Raw genomic sequence first — 16,266 nt, 5'->3', positions numbered from 1 at the left:
AAATATATCGCTAAACAACAAATTCGGGGCTTTGTTCAGATGGTAGAAAGAGTAACACACCTGTATATATATTTTTTAAACATATACTTGGCTTTGACTTGCTTTACAATTTCCACAGCATCATTCCAACTGCTGCTGATTTTGTATTTGTTCGTATTTTGGCATAATAGTGCTTTGTAACTCATTGGTATCCCAATTCCCTAAAGTAGCTTCTTGCCTTTACTAAAATACTAGGCAATCATCTATGATCAAGTTCCTTTATAAGTATAGCGAGATCTAATTTCCCAGAACAACTCATCTGTTATGGAGAATAGACTTCCTTTTTTTCTTATATTCCAGTTATGCTACATAACAGTACTTTTTACATTCCAGCTTAATGTAATCTTCCTTGGGATTGCTCTATATAAAATGTTTCATCATACTGCCATTCTGAAACCTGAATCGGGCTGCCTTGATAATATCAAGTAAGTGATTTTTCTTTTTTGTTCTCTTTAGCCAACCTAATTTTGGTACCCTAAATTATCCCGACCTTTAATTCTACTGAAATCTTGTGACAAAATGAAGAGGATCAATGTGTTGTCTTTGCTGAAAAGATCACCTATTGACTGTTGAGATGACTTGATCTTCATTCAGTAGAATGAAGCTGTCTTCAAAAAAAATTTTTCCCCTACACTCTGATGTGCAGCATGATAAGTTTTTAATATGTACATTTATGTATTTTGTCCTGAAAGCAAATACAAAGTATCTGTATCTGGGCAGACTGTTGTTTCTTGGAGCAACAACCATATCTGTTCCAACACTCCATCTCCCCCTCAGGAGCACTGTGAAAAGAGTCAGATGGTGGCACCTGCAAGTACTAAAGGGAGATTTTCCACCACAGGAGAGGAACCCCCAAGATTATTGATCTGGGCATTTTTATAGCTGCCCTCCTCTCCTTCTGAGAGAGGGAGAGAAAACACAACTCCCTGATGTAAAATCCTATGGTGTATAAATACAGGGCTCCGGGCTTCGGCCCCCTTTGAAATGTTAACGTTTCCCTCCTGGGAGGTAAATCACTCCAAAAGTCTCTTGCTATCTATTCAGCCATCTTTCAACTTCCAAGGTTTGTCCTTTAACCCAAATTCTGTTTCTCTATGCTCAGAGAGCCCTTGCCATGCAGAGATATGAAAATATTCACATTCATTTCCACACTAGTAGCACTTTTGTATATACACAAAAAGAAGCTAATTTACATTTTCTGAAAAGAAAAATAGCTCCTCAGTATAACCAAAACTGTTATCTTGTTCCTTCGGAGGCCGTGACATTTGAGAAAGATAGTAATGTGGAGATGTACATTAGTCATTAGCATATTATGTATTAAATTGCAATTTGTATATAATTTGCCTATGCTATGTATTCACTTGGCTAAATGTTTTTATTTCAGTGAATGTACTTTCAGCAGTTTCATGAGGTCACCTGTGACTTTTTTTTTTTAAAGATTTTATTTATTTATTTGAGACAGAATGAGAGAGAGAGAGAGCACATGAGAGGGGGGAGGGTCAGAGGGAGAAGCAGACTCCCTGCCGAGCAGGGAGCCCGATGCGGGACTCGATCCCGGGACTCCAGGATCATGACCTGAGCCGAAGGCAGTCGCTTAACCGACTGAGCCACCCAGGCACCCCACATTTGACTTTTCTTGAACTACCTCAGATAGCAGCTGTGTCAGTCTTTTTACCTTTAGTTCCTGACATGCTTCTTTGCCCATAGTAGGCCCTAAATGAATGTTTATAGGATAAAGCAATAAATTAAAGACGTTAGTGACAAAAGTGTCTTGACATGAAGCACTTAATTTTGTTGAAGGAACCACCTGTCTAACTTAATTGAAAAGGGTAGCTAAGAAATAAGAGAAAATAATGTAATGTAGCAAACTAGGAATTATCTACTATGAGTAGTAGGCTTTTGTAGTTCTTAATGTTACTTAGTTGAGGTAATAGTCATTATTTTGTTGAATTGTGTACAATTAGACTGCCCTTCTAAACTGTGGTAATTAGTTCCTTGTACCATCTTCTCCTGATGAAATTGAATTTGCATAAATAAATAAACAGGCGTATAAAATATGTTTTCTCTGTCACATCATACTTTTGCTCCCCTTAGTGTAAATTACAACATCTTTGTATCTATTATTTTATAGTATAAAGCAAAGTGCAAGTAATGCTTTATTACCATTTATGTTAGGTTTTTAATGTACTATCAGAAGTAAATACTTTGATATTTAGTAACAGCTTTTATAATGTTAAGAATCAGGGGGAAAAGTTCTTGTACTTAGCACAGTCACATATTTTAAAAGATCAATTTGTTCTGTATTTATTCATGTATATTTCTTTAAGTGGTATGGGTTGAATCTTTATGATGTTATAGTTTAAAAAAACAAACACATAAAAGGCAATAATTCATGTAATGACATTGATGGCATTAAGCTTTACATTACAAAGCAAAGAGAATATCTTGATTTAAATTCTGTCCAAACTGTTTTATAGTTTATATAGCCTTTGGGAAGTTTATTTAAACTTGCTGAGCCTTCCGGTCATCTTTAAAATGGGTATAATAACGGGGCACCTGGCTGGCTCAGTCAGTAGAACATGTGACTCTTGATCTTGGGGTGGTGAGTTCAAGCCCCACATTGGGCTCAGAACTTACTTAAAAATAAATGAAGGTATTAACTATTTTTTAAAAAAGAAAATTGAAATAAAATGGGTATAATAATGAAATACCCAACCATCAAATGAGCAGAGGAATATATACAGCTTTTGATGTTTTTTTTTTTTTTAAAGAGTCAATAAAGCAAGGAGAGACATTAAGTAGTTGTTAGAGAGGGTGGTTTCAAAATAGAAAAAGCATGAATACAGACATGCTGATGAGGAAGAACCAGTAATAGAATGGTTAGAAGCATGGGAAAGGGAATGATTGTTATAACTGTGACCTGAGGAATTGTAGGGTAGAGATTGTAGATGTCCAGAACAGTGGTCAAGCGTTCCACTCTATTAGATTACATGAAGGATACTTTTCTACCAAGGTAAGAGAAGCTGGGAAGGAGGATTCTTTTCCACTGAGACTGGTTGAAATAAATAATAGGTGTGATGTAGATTATGTTGGAGGAACCGGGGCAGGGCAGTAAACTGAGGAATTTTTGCCTGCTCTCCTCTATGAAGTAGGAAAGGTGGCCATCTGCAGGATATAGGGACATGTTGAAGAGAGAAAATAAGAAAGAAATCTCAAGAAAATATTCCTTAAAACTTCGCAGACTCTGAAGGACATCTCATTTTATTGAAAACATATTAACCATTTAAGAAGTACGTGTAAAGAAATCAGCAGAGCATAATTGATTAGGAAAGAATTTAAGAAAGGTAATAATAATTTTGAACATTAGGGAAAACACAAAATCTGGCATCCTTTTTATTTAAAAAAATAAGGATCTTTGTAAAATGTATTTTTAAATGTTATGGGTGGTATGAGAGTATTTATTTTGGAGACATAAGCATCATTTATCTGGAAAGGGCATAAAAGTTAATGTCTTCCTGTTTTTGTTTTTTGTATTTTGTAAAATGCTGAATAAGATGGGCTACCTTGCTCAATTTATTGAGAAAAAACCCACCATATAAGGACTTTTGGAAGTCAATGTCTTTCTTAAAACCATTCATTCATTTATCAAATATTTACTGTCTTTATTATATGTATTCTTTCACACATAGATCTGTCCTTTATCTAAAATGTGTTTCCTTCTCCCCATATTCACTGCCACCATTTTTTTAAGCCACCATCAACTTCTGCAGAAACACTGCAGTGGTCTTGTAACTTCTTTTCCCATGTTGATTCTTGCCCCTACCTTCATCAGCCAGAGTGATCTCTTGAAAAGCGTAAATCCCATCATGCAATTGCCTTGGGTAAAACTCTTCAGTGGCTTCCTGGTATGCTCACACAGTAGTCCAGACTACCCCGACCCACTAAGCCTTCCTGTTCTAGTTGCTCCTTTCTTTCCTTAGCCTCTTGTTAAGCCATTTGCCCCTTTGGCCATTCTAGATGGGCTCCCTTTTGCTTCAGGTTTTATTGTTCCTGTTTCTCTACTGACTTTATTTTCCCTAACACTATGCCTGGCTGACTACCCTAATTAATTTAATTATTATTTTAAAAAATAATTTAATTATGTTTTAATTCAAAATTTACTTCACGGGGGCACCTGGGTGGCCCAGATGGTTAAGCCTCTGCCTTCGGCTCAGATCATGATCCCAGGGTCCTGGGATCGAGCCCCACATCGGGCTCCTGGCTCAGTGGGGAGTCTGCTTCTCCCTCTGCCTCTGCCTCTCCCCCTGCTCATGCTCTTTCTCTCACTCTGTATCTCTGTGTCTCAAATGAATAAATAAAATCTTAAAAAACAAACAAACAAACAGAATTTACTTCACGGTCATTAAAATAAACACGTGTGTGTGTGTGTGTGTTAGTTTAGAACTTTCATTTTGCTGGCTCATTACTATATTACTGATATACTCCAGAACAAATAATAATAGAGTGAATTAGTGTAGGTAACATGATTACCAAGGAAATGAGGTATGCCAATTCTCAGATTCCCAAAAACGTAATCAAAATTTAAAAATACATTTCTATTTGATCTTTGCTTACTTGTCTTTGTCTCTTTTTCATCAAAATGAGTAATTATATTTGGGGGAAAAAAGTAATTCCACTCATTTGACTTTTCTGGTTGAGTTTCTGACAAGTTGAAATTAGAGCTTACAGTAATCATAGCAAAAATAGAAACTAATTTTAAATATATACATATATGTGTAAATAGGAATAAAACAGTTATTGAATCAAATTATATTATTGCTGAAGTATTATGACATGTAAAACCTTAATTCTTGAGGAGCATTTAGAGCACTCTTAACTTTTAACTTCAAAATAAAAATGTATTGCTTGCATAGTTATCAACTATTTCTTCTATTACTGGTTTAATAACATCACAGGTACTTTAAAGAGTGAAAAGTAATGGTAGAGGTTTTTAGGGCTAAGAAAGAAAATTGGTGCCTGTATGGAGTGACAGGGAGTCTACTTAGGCTTCCCTTCCTGTGTCTGTCCCTTAGCTCCTTTCCCATGTACAGAATTCTGCATCTGGACTTCTCATTTTGGCTTAGACATGTTTTCTGATTTCTGGTCTCTCCTCTTCACCTAGGTTTGGCTTGAGTGATGGGATGGCATACATATTGTCAGGTGGTTTAAAGAAATAGTTTCACTTTGCTTCCTTCTTCCCAGTTCTCTAATTGCTAAAGGAAGGAACAGTAGTAGAGGGGAGTAATGATTCAGCGTCAGACACTTGGGTTTGAATTCCTATCGATCTAATCATTGTTACATTACCTTGCAAGTTTCATCATGGCTCTCAGTCTCAATATCTCCTCGGAATTGGGGATAATTGTATCTACTTTGTAGAGTTTTGAGATAATTAAATATATGCGTAATGCATACATCACATAATTTGTGCCCATACAAGATGGTTTGATTATTTTGAATACTATGTGAAAAAATACTGCTGCCTTTAGTTCTTTGTGCTTTCCATGGTGAAATTTGCTCAATCTCATATTAAAATCCCATTAGAATTTGATTGGCTTTGTTTACCATGCGGTGTCATTAAGAATGTGTATAAATATATATATATATATATATATATGTAAATTATAAATATATGTATGTAGTTTAAGCCAAACTTATTCTGTTATGAAAGAATTGTCTCTAGGAGAGAAATGCTCATTTAATTAAGTAACAAATTCTGTAGTTAGTTCTGGAGAAAAGAAAAAGAAGTATGCTTAGTGAGTTTGGACACATGTCACACATAAAGAAATCTAAGAAGGCTTAGGGATGAATAGAAAAATGTTGTACCTTACCAGCATCCACAATAACTTATTCTGTTCTCGAAGGTAATTTTTACTTTGAGGACTATGTTTCTAGGTATTGGTAGAAACAGTCAGGTCAGAATTACATTCAGTTTGATGTTACCTTATTACATTATTACTAGTATTACATTATTTATAGCGTAACGGTGGTAGGGTTCTAAAGATTGAAAGCAGAAGAGCAAATTGAAATAATCTTGAAAAATGCAACAATATCACAAGAATATTTTAACCCTTTAATTTTTCTCCTTTATATTAACATATTAACATGGACATATATGTATATGTAGCTAGAGAGAAAGGACACACGCAGGAAAGAAGAGAGCCTCCTTTTCACATGATATTGTCTTTATACTGTAGTCAGAGCAGTATCCTAAAAAGAGTTTGAACCTTTATGAGAAGAGTAAATCTAGTTCTGTGTTGTACTTAGCAAAAATGTTGATCCACTTCAAAGTTTCTGGATGAGTTTTTAGGAAAATATTTTTAGTACTTTCTCATTTTTCTCAAAATATTAGCTAGTGATATAAAAATTCTGAAATATCAATTTAAGTTTTTTAAAAGGAAGCTCAGTGTAGTCCAATAATCCATGCAGACTTAAAAAGGAATAGCTTATATCTCCAAGCAATTGATTTCATTCTTAGTTTACCTTTCACTACCAAAACTACTAAATTCAAATTTAAATTTTACACATTTCTAATTATATTAAATATTTAGTGATGTTGTTTTTAAAAACTGTCACCTCTTTGGTGAAAAGATTACTGGATCAATATACTATACTAAAGATGTGTTTTACCAAATCTTTCTTTGTCAGATAAACTTCCTAATGCTCATACATACCATAAGCTCTCTAGCTCTAGAAAGAGTAAAACTAGTAATTGATTTATTTATTCATTGTAACAAAAGAAAATAATGTTCAAGAAAATTTTGAAAGGAATATCATCTGTTATTTCATTTTCCCCAGTCTTCCTCCATTTCCTTGGTCTGTGGTTAAAAATCACTGGAAATGTACAATAACATTACCATAAATTATCCAGGTGTATTTGAAGACTAAACAACACTGTTTGGAGTTCTGTGTGTTGCTTGCTATAAGATCACTAGATTTGCTTCAAACAGGTTAAGGAAGTAGGTAGTAGGCAGTCCCTTACTGATTAACTTAATTTCAACAGTAAAAGCATTTAACAATTACTTATTTGGAAAGTGAATTTCGGCCACAGATTCACAAAGATGTGCATTCTGCAAATGTTGTTGCCAGTCTCATTGTATCATGCAATTTAGGCTGTAATCTTAAGTTTTCTGACATGTAGAAGTGTTGGCTCCTTTTTTTAAAGGTTTTTCATTAAAATGCATTTAAATCCCCTTATGATCTTTCCAGGAGCCAGGTGTTTTATGCATCACTGTATTCAGCATACTTTATACACTGGGAGCTGACATTTGAGAAAAACAGTTTGAAGATGACTGTTACAGGCACACTTAGCTGTTCTGCATTATACCTTGAGATTAAATAATAGTTTCACTTTTCCACAAAATAATTAGTTTCATATCAAATTTAGGAGAGTCCATTGCAGTGCAGTCTAAGGATGAGAAAGCCTGAAAGACTACCTAAGGGAAATATAGTTCTTCTTTATAATAAAAACATAAAAATTAGCAGCTCCTTTGTTTTTTATATATGACTTGGACTCAGATTTCCTTTGTATCCAATGTGAAATGTGCAGTCAGACTTTGAGAACGCTTGGTAAATGGAATTTTTTTTTTTAATGAAACCAACATTTCTGAAGTCACTAGACTCATTTTTTCCCTAAAAATACTTAGGTGCAGATTTTCAAAAAAGTGGTAGAAATCTGAGAATAATTTTAAGTAAATAATATTTGTGTTCCATATTATTCACATATTTAATTTTTAATATATGAACTTTGATTTGATTTTTATTCTTTAATTCACTAATTTATTTAATAAATGAGAAGTACTAAAATTTTGGATTTATTTTGAAAATAGAACTTATATAGAATTTGCAAATTTATTTTATATAGAATGTCAGAGGAAGGAGTGGATTGTGATTTCAAAGTTTTTGGCTTAGGGTACTGGAAGTGTGAGTTGTTATTACTAAGATGTGAAACACTGTAGGAAAAACACCTGAGAGTCCAGTCAGGAGATTTTTTTTTTTTTTTACAACATAACTTTGAGAGACTTACTAAACATCTTAATGTAGATGTTGAGTAGGCAGTTAGAGCGATGAACGCTGGAGATTTAAATTTGGAGTCATCAGTGTATAGGTTTGTTTTATTTTTGCATGCAGTGTTTTTTATATTTAATTTTTAATTTTTATTTTTTTAAAGATTTTATTTATTTACTTGGGAGAGATAGAGAGAACACAAGCAGAGGGACAGGGGGCAGAGAGAGAGGGAGAAGCAGACTCCCCGCTGAGCAGGGAGCCTCCATCCCAGGATCCCAAGATCATGACCTGAGCCAAAGGCAGACACTTAACCAACTGAGCCACCCAAGCACCCCTATATTTTATTTTCTTTTAGTATTGATTTCATTTTATATATATTTATTACTTTCTATTATGTCAAATAATCCTGTTTTTTATTTGTCACAGTGATACATTTCCTTTAAATATTAAGCAGAGTGAGATGATTGGGGGAAAATAACAATAATAAAATAGTAAAAGTAGTATGTAGATAGGGCAAAAAAATGAGATAGTGATATTCCAACCAGACTGGTTTCCCTCACTGGTCACAAGAATATGTTTCTGTTAGGATAGCTCTCGGTGTGACTATCAAATGCTGATTAATGTGGCGGCCTAAATCATGACACATGGAACAAAAAATCCAGAGGTAGGTGGTTCCAGAGTTGGTTCAGTAACTCAATGATGTCAGCAAAGACCTAAGCTCCATCTGTGTCTCTCATAAACAGCTGCCCCTTGGCCACTCCTTGAACCTAAGAGTGTGGGTACTAGCTGCAATTGTAGGAAAATTGTTCAAGGTGGATTTTATTTTAAATTGATGATACTGGGTAAAATAAAGAAATTGAGAGTAAAAACGTACAATAAGAGGATCAGTGGCTGTAACCCTGGGTCACTCTTTTAGACATATTGGAAATGCAGAACCTACAAAATAGTTTTAGAAAGAGCAGCCAGTGAGATAGAAAGAAGGCTAGAGATCCTGGAAGCTAGGCGAATCAAGTCTTTTAGTTAAGATGGGAACTTAGACTTGACCACTGGACCACATAGAGATCCTTGTGCATTCAGAAGCTGTTTTGGCAAAGTGATTGACAACACCTTATTCGAGTGGGTTGAGGGGAGAATAGGAAGAAGGAGTTAAAAACCACATGTAAAAAAAAGCCACAGATATTTTTCTGTAAATAAGAGTGAAGAAATATAGTAGCTGGAGGGAAATATAGGGTCAAGGGAATTTGGGTTTTGTTTTATTGATTGATTAATTTAAGCATGATAGAGATTATAACCTCCTCCTTTTAATCTGGTAAGAATGGACAAGTAGTTGATGCTGGCAAGAGGGGAAAATTGTGTGGTTTCTACATTTGAGTAGGCAAGGGCGGATGGGATCTAGTGTACAAGTGAAGGTTGGTCTTACGTAATAAGGTGTATAGACAAAACAAATTTTCCTTTATATGATGAAATTATGACTGAGTTCTGTTAACTTATTGACCAGCAGATGTTTTCCTTTAAAGTAATGCGATAAATTATCATGACTTATAAGTAGTAAGTATTCATTGTATTTAGAAGCATTCACCTACATGGAAAGAAATTATATAACTTTGAAAAATATAACATTATTATAAGATTATTTTAATCCTCTACTTCCCCCTTTATATATTAATATAAATATTAATATATAATCAACATAAGTATTAATATATAATTAACATAAATATTAATATATGATTGATATAAATATTAATATATATACTAGTTATAAACTTTATATTGTACTTATAAAATCTATCCATACCTACATGTATGTATATATAGGTGTGTGCCTGAATATTATATTATATGATTTACAGTATATGTACTTTTTATAAAATGTAAATATTTAAATACTTTATTAATAAGTCAAAATCTTTTATATTTTGTACATATTTAGTAAATTTTATGTGTAATTTCATGAATTTAAGAAGCAAAATAAATAGGTTATAGAGTTTAGAGAAGAATTAATCATCAATAAAAATTACCTAAGCAACAAAATTCTTTTTCCTTTAAGTAATAACAAGGTATGCATTTTGATACCTTAGAAACAATTCTTTATTTAGCTATCTTCCTGGAAATAAAATACAAAGCTATATATCATAAAATTTATTAAGCATACTTTATAGGAGAGCGGCATGCTAATATACCTCTTGGGATATAAGATGAACATTCTTATTTCTCAGAAATAACTGATTATATATGCAGAAAAAAAACTAAATGGAAATATACTATAAAATGAATAATGGTCACCTTTTAGTGGCAAGATTATGTATAATTTAAAATGTTCTTTTTTGGGCACTTGTATGTTATTTTCAGACAGCACTGCTGATACCAGTTATGTGTTCTTTTCCACACCTCAACCCATTCTCCAACACCGACTAAGTGTCTAGCGATTAAATTCAATCTTGACACTAATCCTGCAGTTAGAATAAACCCTACAGGTTAAGGGCTCAATTTCATAACACTGCCTCCCACTGGGATGCCAGCCTCGAGTGGGTTGCCCAGGTTACCCACACTTCTGCCCAGTGAACTACTAATTCAGGGGCTCCCACAACCACCCCTCAGATACAGTGATTCACCAGAACATCTCACAGAATTCAGGGAAATGCTTTACTTAAAATTGTAGCTTAACTCTAAAGGATACAACTCAGGAAAAACCAAATGGAGGAGATGGGGAAGGTTAAGGGATTGGGGTAGCAAGAGTGCAGAATTCCCATGTCCTCTCTGGGGTCTACCCTCCTGCCCTTCAAAGTGTTCACCAGCCCAGAAGCTCTGTGAGGGGTTTTAGTGAAGGCTTCATTTCAAATGTGTGATTGATTAAATCATTGGCCAATAGTGATAGAACTCAATCTGTGCCACCCCCCCCCCCTTAGTGGGAGTGGACTTGTAGGTGGGAGTGGGGATGAAGGTTCCAACCCTGTAATCATGGCTTTTCTCCAGACTTGTCCACCCTGCTCACCTCCTCCCTCCCCTATTCCCTCTACTCACCCCCATCATTCATTAACACCCAAAAGGTGCTGATATCTCTCAAGAGATTTCAAGGGTTTTCAAAACTCTGCCCTAGGAACAAAGACCCAATATTTACTTTTTGTTATACCATAGCAATCTTGATTTTTTGAAGTTAGTTTGATGAATATTATAGTACCTTATAAAAAATTTTACTTGAAAATGGCTTGCCCTACATTATGTCCATAAACATATTAGTGACAGAACAAAGAATGTCATCTTTGAGAGTCATCCTATATTTCTAACCTCTGAAAAAGTTTAAAAAAAAATCAAGTCTAATTTTCTATTATTAATATGCTACTGTGTATAATAGCTACATAATGAAAATTTAATCAAATCTTATGAAAATGAGAACATTTAATTACTGTAATTCATTTGTCTCCAAATTTTTTTGTGAGGAAGAGCTCATTCTAGTGTTGTAAATTGCTTTATATATGTAATTTAAAAATTAATGTGAGAATCTAGTTATAATTTGGGGATAAAAATTTTAAACCTACTCTGTTTTTATATTTTTTGTTCATTTAAACAGTGTAATTGCTATTTATTTTCCTTGAAATTTTAAACGTTTGAATGAAGTTTCAAAAATGAATACATACATTTAGAAATATCTTGTTTAATTCTATGTTGCAAAATTAACTCTTATGTGTTAGGGGTAAAACTCACAAATATGAGTTCATTCACTCTTAATATATTTATTTTAATGAAGTTTCAGATTATAAACAATTATACAAGGAATTGTAGATTCCAAATTGTAAGTAAAAGCATTTGAATCACTTTTTGATTACTTCCAAGTAGATTTTTTTTTTCAATACATAAGCCAGTTTTTATGCAGTGATTATTTAAGTCATAGTTCTTTGAAGTATTACATGGAAGATACAAGTACTTCCAAAGGCTGAACTAAGCACTCAAGAAATCTCACTGGTATCATAATCTTTGGGCTTTTAAGAGTTTGCCTGGTTACTGAAATCAGAACCAACTGGAAATACATTTTTTTTCTAATAGAGATTTCTTTAAAATGACACAAATTATTTTAAATCGTAATTTTTATTTATGTAGTGATTATATATATGCATATAAATTTGTCTGAAACTTGACCAAAACTTACTGATTTTGAAAATATGTTGTGGGAAACTGAATAAATAATATTGGGCTGAAAGACTTTTAGCCTCCAAATCTGAATCAACACAAGTTTCAAATGCTTCTTGGAAATACTTAAATTAAAATGCTGTGGGCAATATTAAGTTAAATACTATAGTGTATTTTGAGTCACATACTCTAAGTAAAAATTCAGTCATGGATTATGAAATAAAAACCAGTACTCCCTGGTTCTGCCCCTAAATCAACTGTAATTGCTATACTTGATTAAATAGCATTTTGAGATTTTATATGTTGAGTCTATTTGAAATTATGTGCAAAATAATAAGACAAATAGTTAATTTGTTGAAGTTTTACTATGTGCTAGGCACAGTTCTAAGTCCTTTCCATGTGTCAATTTAATCTTTGCACTAAACCTTCTAAGTTTCTAAGAAGGTAATTAATTCAGCTCAACACCTCACAGCTAGTTAGTGCCAGAACTAGGATTTCAGGAGACTGTCAGACTTGAGGGTCCATTTCCTTAACCATTACCATATAGCCTTTGTCATATCACATTGCACATCTATAAATAAATGGTGTTTAATTTTAAAGATATGATTTTCTTTTCAGTAAACATCATTTTATACTGAGTACATACTTCTGAAACTTTAAATCTAAATATTGATTGGATTACATGATCACCAAGGGCCCCATCTTTAAAAACCTATGATTTTCATATTTTAAGTTACAAACTATAAAATCATGCTAGCAAAATGCAATTGTGAGAAGTTTTACTGGCATAGCAGTCTTGTCAGGATTAGAGAGAGAGATTTCAGGGTTACTGGAATTTAAGGTGAATTTCTGAATAAAACCACCCAAGAAGAACGTTGTTCTGGTAAAGGTGACTCAGAAAGTACAGTCAACAAGGTAAATGTAATAGCATTACATCATGGAAGCCAAGAATAGAAGGGAGTAGTCAATCATAGAATATTTCTGAGTGGTCAAGTATGATAAGACGGAAAAAGTTAACAATGGATTTGTCAATGACAGGGGCACTGTGGAGTTATGGGGAAAGAAAGCCTAAATAGAGTAGCTTTTAAGAAAATGAGCAAGTATGGATTACTAATATAGAAAAGTCTTGATATATTTTTCAGTAAATGATAACATAAGATTCTTGGAGACTCTCTGAGATCTAGGAAGAAGGTTTTTGTTTTTGTTTTTCTCAAAAGTAAGGAATACTAAAGTATGTTTCCCGATGGGAAAGAGCCGATAGAGAAGGAGACATTGATGAAGCACAAGAGAGAACAATCATTACAGGAGCACAGTTCTTGAGAGGTATCGGGATGAGCAGATATGTTGGCTTTGTAAGAACAAAGGCAATTCTTTCATTATAAAAGGAGGGAAGAAATGTGTATAGACTGTTGAAGATAGTTGATAGATTTGGTTTTGGAAAGATGAGAACATTTCTGTCAGTACCCTTGTAGAGTCCTACCAGAGGTGGACTCTGAGCCAAGGATTCAGCTCAAGTAACTTACTAAGGAAGTGCTTTCAGAAGAAATCAGTAAGAAAGTAAGGGGAAGCAGTATAGGTAAGAGGAAGAAGCACACAAGGTTGTCATTTTGGGTGAAGTCTCAGACTGACCTTGATCCCAAAGGGAGCTCTGGAGTGTAAATTACACTATAGAACTTTCCAACTTGAGGCAAAGGAGCTTGGATTGTATAACTTCACACCTGTTAGTAATTGACCACAGGCTTGCTGTGGGTGAGAATGGAATGTAAACTCCCAGGCACTCCTGGCTATGTGGGCATAATAACTCTAGTGCCCAAGGACAATCATCTGTAGGTCACAGGGGGTAAGCCTTTAGCAGCTAAGCATGCAGCAGCTGGAAGATAAATTCAGGAGCTGTACAAGAGATTGCGAGGTCTGGACAGTGCACCCATGTGTTTGCAACTGTCCGATTGCTTCTATTTTTTCAAGGAAATAGGTGACAACATTCAGCTGAGAGGTTAGGATGAGAGGAAAGTTTGTGGTTGAAGGAAGATGTGAACTATTACTTATAGAGAATGGAAAAGCATATGTGCTAGGGAAGTATCGTTGGCTTGTCAGACATTGTTAAGTGCCATTAGAAATTTGTTGTCGGGGCGCCTGGGTGGCTCAATCGGTTAAGTATCTGACTCTTGATTTTGGCTTAGGTCATGATCTCAGGGTCCTGAGATCAAGCTCCAAGTAGGCCTTGGATCTGGGCATGGAGCCTGCTTAAGATTCTCTCTCTCCCTCTGCCTCAAACCCCTCCCACCCCACCCAACCCCCACCCCTCACTCACTCTCTCTCTGTTTCTAAAAAAGAAAAAAGAAAGGGAGACAGAGAGGGAGAGGATGGAAGGAAGGAAGGAAGGAAGGAAGGAATGGAGGCAGGGAGGGAGGGAGGAAGGAAGGGAGGGAGGAAGGGAGGAAGGAAAAGAAAGAAAGAAATTTATTGTCATGAATTTAGCATGTCTTAAGTAATCATGGTTGTGTATTGGTTTTTTGTTTGGTGTTTTTCTAGCAATGCCCACCTATTCAGGGTTGGTTTTATTTTTCTTTCTTTGTTTGTTTGTTTTTTAGAATCATTAAAAGTGAAAGGGGATGTAAGAAAGTAAGAAGTCATAGGATCTAGATTGGCCGCAGAGAAGTATGATCATGAATGGAGTGATGTATAGTAAAACTGTAGAGACAGAAAAATAGGGGCCTGGAGTGGTAGTAAACATCTGATGGCAAGAACCTCAAAAAAGCTGGGGGTTTGACAGGAGAAATCATGGTCTGGCCCTGGAACTTCTACTGCCTCAGGGTTGTGAGAGAACCGATATTTGAGTTTGGGTGGAAAGTCCTGCCAACAGGGGACAATTTCTCTTAAGGCATGAAGGTGACAGAAACACCCAGAGATGAAGTTTACTATAGAGGGGAATTTGTGGATATTTGACTGTGAGTTTCAAAGGACAGGATATGGAATTTTGGGGGGAGGAAGGGAAATGGTGGGAAGTTGGATTGGATTAAGAGATATACCCAAAAGAGGGCGCCTGGGTGGCTCAGTTGGTTAAGCGACTGCCTTCAGCTCAGGTCATGATCCTGGAGTCCCGGGATCGAGTCCCGCATCGGGCTCCCTGCTCAGCAGGGGGTCTGCTTCTCCCTCTGACCCTCCTCCCTCTCGTGCTCTCTGTCTCTCATTCTCTCTCTCTCAAATAAATTTAAAAAAAAAGAGATATACCCAAAACAATGTTAAAATGAATGAAAGGAATACGCCTGTTACCATTTTTTGTTTTCCAAATTCATTACTTACTTTTTGCCATCACTTACCACCTTAAGCAATAGAGTCCCTATCCAGTGGAGATGGAAAAGTCCCCTAGATGGGTGACAACACTACTTACATTTGCCCTAGATAAATTCATATTCTCCCCAAATTCTAGAAAATACTGAGATACATAAGTCTTAAGAACCAAAGCTCAGGCTACTTAAATATATCCCAATTAATAAAAGGAGACTAAAATGCTCTATTATTAAAGGTAATAAATAGGTGACCACTGATTGGCAAATTGGTCACCACAGGGGTTATAGACTGCACAGATGGACTGAAAATCTTATCAGCGTACTCTGGATGCATTTCAGGTTCCCCTAATTCCAGGGGTATACCTCTCATTCAAGTAAAAACGACAGTGAGGGAAGAAGATAACATTCTTTCAGACTCCAACTTTTCTCCTTTTCCTGTTTTCCAGGAATGCTTTCTTACAGGAGTGTTACTGTGTTTTAAAACTTTTTGTTTTTTAATAAAATAAAAAAAATAAAAATAAAATAAAATGTGTTTTTTTCCTTCAGCTCATTTTAAAAAGTGGTGAAAGCATATAAGTCATAGTTACTTTAAATAAAGGATTATGTATTAAATCGTTGCATTTGTAATTAAAATGTGCCGACAGTATAGTAGAATGTTGGGTCTTGAGCTGCTCAGTCCACACATGAAAATTTCCTAATCTAATTTTCTCTTGGCCGAGTCCCAGTTGTTGCTGGATTTTTCCACTACATACAAGTATGCATTTTA

At 34.9% G+C, this 16,266-nt stretch overlaps 1 protein-coding gene across 10 annotated transcripts in view; it reads left to right on the top strand.

Annotated features, from left to right (window-relative positions):
* ADGRL3 (adhesion G protein-coupled receptor L3) overlaps window positions 1–16,266 on the top strand; it is a 512,753-nt gene that overhangs the window by 442,409 nt on the left and 54,078 nt on the right. For all 10 annotated transcript variants that reach the window (XM_044912942.1, XM_044912937.1, XM_044912940.1 and 7 more), the window contains one exon: window positions 373–464. In XM_044912942.1, coding sequence (XP_044768877.1) covers window positions 373–464 — 92 coding nt within the window. The remainder of the gene's footprint in view (window positions 1–372; window positions 465–16,266) is intronic.

This window comes from Neomonachus schauinslandi, chromosome 2, assembly GCF_002201575.2.
Source record: "Neomonachus schauinslandi chromosome 2, ASM220157v2, whole genome shotgun sequence".
Classification (NCBI taxonomy): Eukaryota; Metazoa; Chordata; class Mammalia; order Carnivora; family Phocidae; genus Neomonachus; species Neomonachus schauinslandi.
This window is presented reverse-complemented; position numbering and strand designations above follow the sequence as displayed.